Source organism: Lipotes vexillifer, unplaced genomic scaffold, assembly GCF_000442215.2.
Source record: "Lipotes vexillifer unplaced genomic scaffold, Lipotes_vexillifer_v1.1 scaffold520, whole genome shotgun sequence".
NCBI lineage: Eukaryota > Metazoa > Chordata > Mammalia > Artiodactyla > Lipotidae > Lipotes > Lipotes vexillifer.
In genome coordinates this window covers 210,246-218,196 of record NW_006784004.1, presented here as the reverse complement: position 1 = coordinate 218,196, position 7,951 = coordinate 210,246, and the positions used below count along the sequence as shown (strand labels likewise).

The following is a 7,951-nucleotide window of genomic DNA, read 5'->3' as shown; positions in this document are numbered from 1 at the left end:
GGAATGCCAATGTAGGCAGACCAAAAGAAGCTCCAACAAAAGCCAAAAGAACAGGAAAGGGATAGCCTAGCAGACAGAAAACTTATACAATAATCACTCAACTCTAGCCAAACACCACATAAAAAACTACAGCCTCAATAGAAATAAAAAAACAGAAGTAAATGGGACCTAATCAAATTTATAAGCTTTTTCACAGCACATAAAACCATAAATAAAACAAAAAGACAACCTACAGACGGGGAGAAAATATCTGCAAATGATGCGAACAACAGGGCTTAATTTCCAAAATATACAAACAGCTTATACAACTCAATAAGAAAAAACAAACAACCCAATCAAAAACTGGGCAGAAGGGACTTCCCTGGTGGTCCAGTGGTAAAGAATCCGCCTTACAATGCAGGGGACACCGCATTGATCCCAGGTCAGGGAAATAAGATCCCACATGCTGAGGGGCAACTAAGCCTGCATGCTACAACTACTGAGCCCACATGCCTCAACTTGAGAGCCTGCGTGCCACAACTAGAAAGAAGACCAAGTGCAGCAACTAGAGAGAAGCCCTCACACCACAACGAAGAGCCTGTGTGCCACAACGAAAGATCCCGCACACTGCAATGAAGATCCTGCATGTCACAACTAAGACCTGACACAGCTAAAAATAAATAAACTAATTAATTTATTTTTTTTTAAAAAAGAACTATATCTCCTTTATTAAAAAAAAAAAAAGTGGGCAGAAGACCTAAATAGACATTTCTCTAAAGAAGACATACAGATGGCCAACAGGCACATGAAAAGATGCTCAACATCGCTAATTATTAGAGAAACACAAATCAAAACTACAATGAAGTACCACCTCACACAGATCAGAATAGACATCATTAAAAAGTCTACAAATAATAAATAATAAACGCTAGCGAGGGTGTGGAGAAAAGGAAACCGCCCCCTACACCGTTGGTAGGAATGTAAATTGGTGCAGCCACTGTGGAGAATATTATGGAGGTTCCTTTAAAAACTAAAAATAGAGTCACCATATGGTCCAGCAATCCCACTCCTGGGCATATATCTGGAGAAAACTCTAATTTGAAAACATACATGTACCCCTATGTTCATCACAGCGCTATTTACAATAACCAAGACATGGAAACAACCTAAATATCCATCGACAGATGAATGGATAAAGATGTGGTATATGTATACAATGGACTATTACTCAGCCATAAAAAATGAAATAATGCCATCTGCAGCAACATGGATGGATCTGGATTTCATACTAAGTGAAGTAAGCCAGGAAGAGAGAAAGACAAATATCATATGATATCATTTACATGTGGAATCTAAAAAAATGATACAAATGAAATTATTTACAAAACAGAAACAGACTCACAGACATAGAAAACAAACTTACGGTTACCAAAGGAGAAAGGGTGGCTGGAGGGATAAATTAGGAGCATAGGATTAACAGATACGCACTACTATATATAAAACAGAGAAATAACAAGGTCCTACTGTATGCACAGGGAAGTATATACAACATCCTGTAATAAACCATAAAGGAAAAGAAAAAAATAATAAAAATTAAAAAAACACATGTTCAATCTAATAAAGATTTTAGAAAATCTAAAAAAACAAAAACAAAAAATTATGGCCTTGCCCCCCTACCAATGCCAGCAAAGGTCAAGGGGGGATCCTAGACTTCCACCTGCCTGAGGCTGGAATAAGGCACCCCAATACCTTACCAGGGTGGTGTCAGAGAGGTCAAGCCAGGATTTTCATCCCTCTTGGCTGGTAGTAACCCTCACCCAGCAATGTAGTGGAGACTGCGTGGGGACCCTAAACTTCCTTCCACCCCTATCCAACAGTAATGAGAAGCCCGTCACCTTCTGCCTTAAAAGAGGCCAAGTAGGGATCCTGGACTTCAGCTCCCAGCTGGCAATAATGAGGTGGCATACACTCTTGCCCTACCAGGGTAGTGTTAGAGAAGCGAGCTAAAACAGCAGTTTTAAATAACACAGTACAAAAATGTTCAGATTTCATCAAAAATCACTCATTATATATAGAACCAGAAATATCTCAAACTGAATGAATATAAGACAATCAACAGATGACAGTGATATTAGAATTACATGACAAAGATTTTAAAGCAGCCATGATAAAAATGTTTCAATGAACAATTATGAACACACTTGAATGAAAAGAAAAAGATATAAAATCTCAAGAAAATAAAAGTCTTGGCAAAGAAACAGAAGGTAAAAAGAAGAACCAAATGGAAATTTTAGAACTGAAACTAGAATAATTAGAATTTTAAAATCATGGAATAGGCTCAATAGCAAGGGACAGAGAAAAGAATCAGTGAACAAAGACATAGAAAAATAGAAATTATACAGTCTGAATAACAGACAGAAATAGACTGAAAAAACAAAAACTAAACAGAGCCTCATGGACCTGCAGGACATAAAGGATCCACCATTCATGTCTTCACAGTCCTAGCAGAAAGGAAAGAGGGAGGGGCTGAAAAAGCACTAGAAGAAATCATGGCTAAAAATGTCCCAAATTTGGCAAGAGACATTAAATCTATAGATTCAATAAGCTGGGAAAACTCCAAACATGATAGAAAAAAATCCACTACAAGACATATCATAATTAAAATTCTAAAAACTAAAGAAAAGAAAAATTTCTGAAAAGGAGCCCAGGTAAACACCACCTTGCTATAAGGAAAAACATTCCAATTCAAAGGTCAGCATATTTCTCATCAGAAACCACGGAAGCCAGAAGAAAAACGGCAGAATATTTTCCCAGTATAAAAGAAAAGAATTACATATTTACCCAGAATCCTATAACTAGCAAAACTACCCTTCAGGAATGAAGGGGAAGTTGAGACATTCTCACTTTGTATATCACTATACACCTATCAGAATGGCCAAGATGAAAAGTAGTTAACACCACCAAATGCTGACAAGGATCACTCACACTTTGCTGGTGGGAATGTAAAATGTTATAGCTTCTTTAGAAAACAGTTTGGTAGGTTTTTTTAAAACTAAACATGCAACTACCAAATGACTCAGACACTGGACCCCTGAGCATTGATCCCAGAGATATGAAGACTTACGTTCACACAAAACCCTATACATGAATGTCTATAGCAGCTTTATTCGTAATAGCCCAAAACTGCAAACAATCCTGATGTTTTCCAATGGGTGAATGGTTAAACAAATTGTGGCGCATCCATACTATGGAACAATACTCACCAATAAAAAGGAGCAAACTACTGATTGATACATGTAACAATCTGAATCTACAGAGCATTAGGCTAAGTGAAAAACACCAATCCCAAAAGATTACACACTGTGTGTGAAACCAAGCAGGACCTTGTGGGGCCCTCCTAGGAACAAAAGTCTTTCCGGGTCCCCCATTTCTTATTTGAAGGATAAAGGCTTCAGCCTCCTCGATCTTCCCAGAGTTCCAAAGGGCATATTCAAACAGCTAATAATCAGGGAAATAGGGGATGCAGAAACAAAGGAGGAACAATCAAGAAACTATAGTGCAGGGATTAAAGAAGGATCCTGGTTCTTCCTCAAGGAATATAGGTTACAAATATCTTTGAGTTTTTTTTTTTTTAATCTTTAGTGCAGTATAGTTGATTTACAATGTTGTGTTAGTTTCTGCTGTACAGCAAAGTGAACCAGTTATACATATATCCACTGTTTTTTAGATTCTTTTCCCATATAGACCATTACAGAGTATTGGGTTCCCTGTGCTATACAGTAGGTCCTTATTAGTCACCTATTTTATATATAGTAGTATGTATATGTCAATCCCATCTCCCAATTTATCCCTCCCCCGCTCCCCTGAGGTCTTCTGCAGGAAATAAGGCCGGCACCCAGGTGGAGGATAGTAACTTCAGGCTGAGCACAAGATTCCTGGAGCACCACCCTGTTACCTCACCACCAACCAACCAGAAGAAAGATACACACCCTGCAGCCCTCACCCCAAATTTTGCCTATAAAAACTTCTCCCTGAAAAGAGTTTGAGGTTTTTGAGCACGAGCTGCCTGGTCTCCTTCCTTGGCCCTGCAATAAACATTTCTCTGCTCCAAACCCTGACGTTTCAGTTTGTTTGGCCTCACTGTGTGTCCGGCACACGAACTTTTGTTTGATAACATATATTTCCACTTATATAACATTCTTGAAACGACAAAACTGTAGAAATGGAAAACAGAAAAGTGGTTATCAGGGGTCAAGGAATGAGTAGGCAGGAAAGAAGTGGGCATAGTTATAAAAGTACAATGAGAGTGATCCTTGTGGTAATGGAACTATTCTGTATGTAGACTGTATCACTGTTAATATCCTTGTTGTGATATTTTACTTTAGTTTTGCAAAATGTTACTACTGGGCAAAGGGTATACATAATCTCCCTGTATTACTTCTGACTACTGTATGTGAATCTATAATTATCTCAAAATAAAAACTTTAATTTAAAAAAGTAAATCAGACATACATCTTAGCCCCTTCAAAATTTTTCAGTAATTGGGATAGATATTAGACAAAAGAGTTGTAAGAATAGTCTATTAAAATCTATTTTAGATAATTTTTAAGACAAAAATATCAGTTAAGACTTCTCAGTAAAAATACATACAGACATTAAATAAAAATTAGGTTCTATATCAAAGCCTAAAAATACCTATCATAAGACTATTCATATACCATTACTTCTAATTCAAACTCACTAAAAAATCCTGATTATTAGTTTTCTAGGTGTGACACTATAATATAATAAGAAATACACATTTGGTCTTCCTTCTGGTTCTTGACCCAGAGCTCCTAAAACCCTTGGAATTCCCTGATTGATGGGGTGAGAGGAACATCTTTTGTTATTCATAAGTCCCTTTTAATCATACCTGAGTTTATGCTAATGAGCTGACTTTCTTGAGTTCTGTGAGCCATTCTAGCAAATTATAGAATCCAAGGAGGAGGACACAGGAACCCCCAAGCTGGGCACAGGAGGCTTGAACTCGCAATTGAGAACCGAAGTAGGGGGCAGCCTTGTGGGACTGAGTCCTTAACCTGTGGAGTCTGCACTAATTCCACGTAGTCAGTGTCAGAAGTGTGAGTAGACAGAAACAGAGTTTTCTTTTACTAGGATATTTTAAACTAGAAGATGGGAGCCCTGAATAATAAACCAGAAACCGTATTCCAGTTCAGAAGCAAAGAACAAACTATAAACTCATAAACTGGTCCTGTGGTTTATATAAATTAATCACGTGCGAATTTGGTCAATGCAATTAAATTTCCCAACGTACCATTTCTCCCCTCATTCTGGCTACAAAAATTACTGTCAGAATTATCATACAATAACTGTACTTACTTGACTATTGTAGAGTTCTTCTAGAAGAGCTAAGGATCTAATGGATTTTGATCTGCAAATATCCTCCTCTGTAAATTTCTGGATATCTGGATGTACCTTCTGAGTCTGACCCAAGCGCAAAAATCCAATTTTAAACTTTGCTAACTTCAAAAGAATATTGTCAACAGCCGAGTGTGTATAGCTTGTCAACAAAACACTAAAACCACAGGCATAGAGAATTCTTACCTAATAATGAATAAAAGAAAGGAAAACAGCATTACTTTTAACTCCCGAAAATTTTTAACATTTATATTTTTTGAATAGAATTAGAAAACTTAATAGGAAGCATATCTAAGAGCTGAGCCAAGTAACTTTTTTAAAAACTATATAGCCAAAATATTTTATGAAAATAACATGGCATTATTATCATGTTATTAATGATATGTTAATAACATTATGTCATAATAAAATTGAATACAAATACACTTTGACTAGTGCCTGGCACACAGTATCAGTCAATAAATATTTGCTGCCATCATTATGATTATTCTAAGACTGCTCAGTAATTTACTGACATGAAAAAAAAATTCAAGAAAACTCTATTTCAACCGCCTCTGTACAACTTATCATTTTTTAAAGGGAAGGAAAACATACATATAACAACAACAGAAAGAGATTTTAGACAATCTTACATGCAAGATACCTACAAGGTGATTACAACTATTGGTAATTTAGGTTTTCTATTTCTCATGTCACTTTTAGTTTGAAATAAAGGCATTTTGACTTAAAATTCAGCCCTTTTTATATCCAATATCACATTCTCTGAACCAAGGAGAAGCTGATTTAAATATTCAGTTTCTAAGCAAAAGAATAATAACCTTACAAGAGTACATATTGTAGTTGTTTTTCCTGTTCCAGGCATACCCACGATGAGGGTGTAGTCTTTTGAAAGAAGTACCTTTTTCATGGCTTGCCTTTGAGGCTTATTCAAACCTACATTTAAATTTAAAAATAACAGGAAAAAGAGTGTTGAATTTCACTGAGCACCTTAACTATTTTACAAGAAAAGCTGACTCTTATTCTAGTCTGTTCTTCAATACATCTTTTCAAAGTAAGGAAATATCATGGTGACAGTAAAGGTCACAGGTAAACTAATTCCAAAAACATGCTGTCTAAAAGTTGTAATTACAAGTTTATAAATTATTAAAGGACTTCCCTGGTGGCACAGTGGTTAAGAATCCGCCTGCCAATGCAGGGGACACGGGTTCAAGCCCTGGTCCGGGAAGATCCCACATGACGCGGAGCAACTAAGCCCATGCGCCACAGCTACTGAGTCTGTGCTCTAGAGCCACAACTACTGAGCCCGTGTGCCACAACTACTGAAGCCCAGGCGCCTAGAGCCCATGCTCCGCAACAAGAGAAGACACAGCAATGAGAAGCCCACGCACCGCAACAAAGAGTAGCCCCCAGCTAGCCACAGCTAGAGAAAGCCTGTGCACAGCAACAATAGACCCAACTCAGCCAAAAATAAATAAATAAATTTATTTTTTTAAAAAGTATTAAAATGCTAGACTATAATATAGATTAAATTATAAATAGAACCAAGAAAAATTAATGGATGCAGACACGCTGATTATAACATACCTTTTAGAATGCAGGCAACTGTGTCCTTTGCATCATGTGGAAGAACAGAACTGAGGTAGGATATAAACTGCGGTTCGCGAAAGTCAATGATTAAATCTCGAAGTTTTTGACTGAAAAGAAAAAAAAGCTTTTTTTTTACTCCACGTTCCTTAGGAAAGTGAAGCAAAATTCAGATTCATTTATTGTTACAAACCTGGCATAAGTATTTTCCATCAGTTTAGAAAGATTTCCTAATGGGGTATCTATATTACAATGTTTTTCTTCCTGGTCCAATCTGAACAAAGTTGATTCTGGGAGTCCTGACAAGTTCCTAAAACAGAAAACAGATGTACATGAATGTTTTTCATTTAACATAGTCAGTGGGTCTGTATAAGAAATATGCTGCTGTCTGCTAAAAGAGTAAATGAGCCAGAATTGCTATTAAAATGGCTACCAGCCCCTAATACATACTTGCCAACCAAAGACAGGATGAGGCCCTGGATTGGTGGGAAAGGGGAGAAGGGGAAGGCACCAAAGTCAAAGCAGTTAATAATCGGGAACCTACAACATTTGCTAACAACTCACTTGGACCTGGGCAAGTTCGACCTGGGCAATTCAGCCTGGGCTCACCACCCCAGAAGGATCCGAAGCATACGGCTCCTCCCTCCTCCAGCCTGGAGTACAGGTCTCTTTCCCGACAGCCTCTCCCAATCCTCTATCAGCCCCTAAACCATGATGTTCCCTAGGTCCCCTCCCTAGTCCTGTGTACTCTTCTTTCTTGTCATTTTTCCTCTGGTCCCATGCCCCCTCGTGGGTCTAAATCCCAACTCTACATCTTCAGGCCTGACCTCACATTCCTCTCCCACCCTGTTTCTCGCCCAAGCTTCAGGTTTGGATATCCAGCAAGCAGCAAGATATTTATTTCTACTTAGTTAAAACCCAGGCTATGAAAGTTCAATTTTTCAAAACTGAACAACTCTTTATTCCTGCT

At 37.6% G+C, this 7,951-nt stretch overlaps 1 protein-coding gene across 1 annotated transcript in view; it reads right to left on the bottom strand.

Moving 5' to 3' along the window:
• DNA2 (DNA replication helicase/nuclease 2) overlaps positions 1 to 7,951 on the bottom strand; it is a 47,156-nt gene that overhangs the window by 6,634 nt on the left and 32,571 nt on the right. The window contains exons 11-14 of the mRNA XM_007456458.1: positions 7,175 to 7,291; positions 6,982 to 7,091; positions 6,221 to 6,330; positions 5,359 to 5,583 (exon numbers count right to left, since the gene is read on the bottom strand). Of these exons, the coding sequence (XP_007456520.1) occupies positions 5,359 to 5,583; positions 6,221 to 6,330; positions 6,982 to 7,091; positions 7,175 to 7,291 (562 nt within the window). The remainder of the gene's footprint in view (positions 1 to 5,358; positions 5,584 to 6,220; positions 6,331 to 6,981; positions 7,092 to 7,174; positions 7,292 to 7,951) is intronic.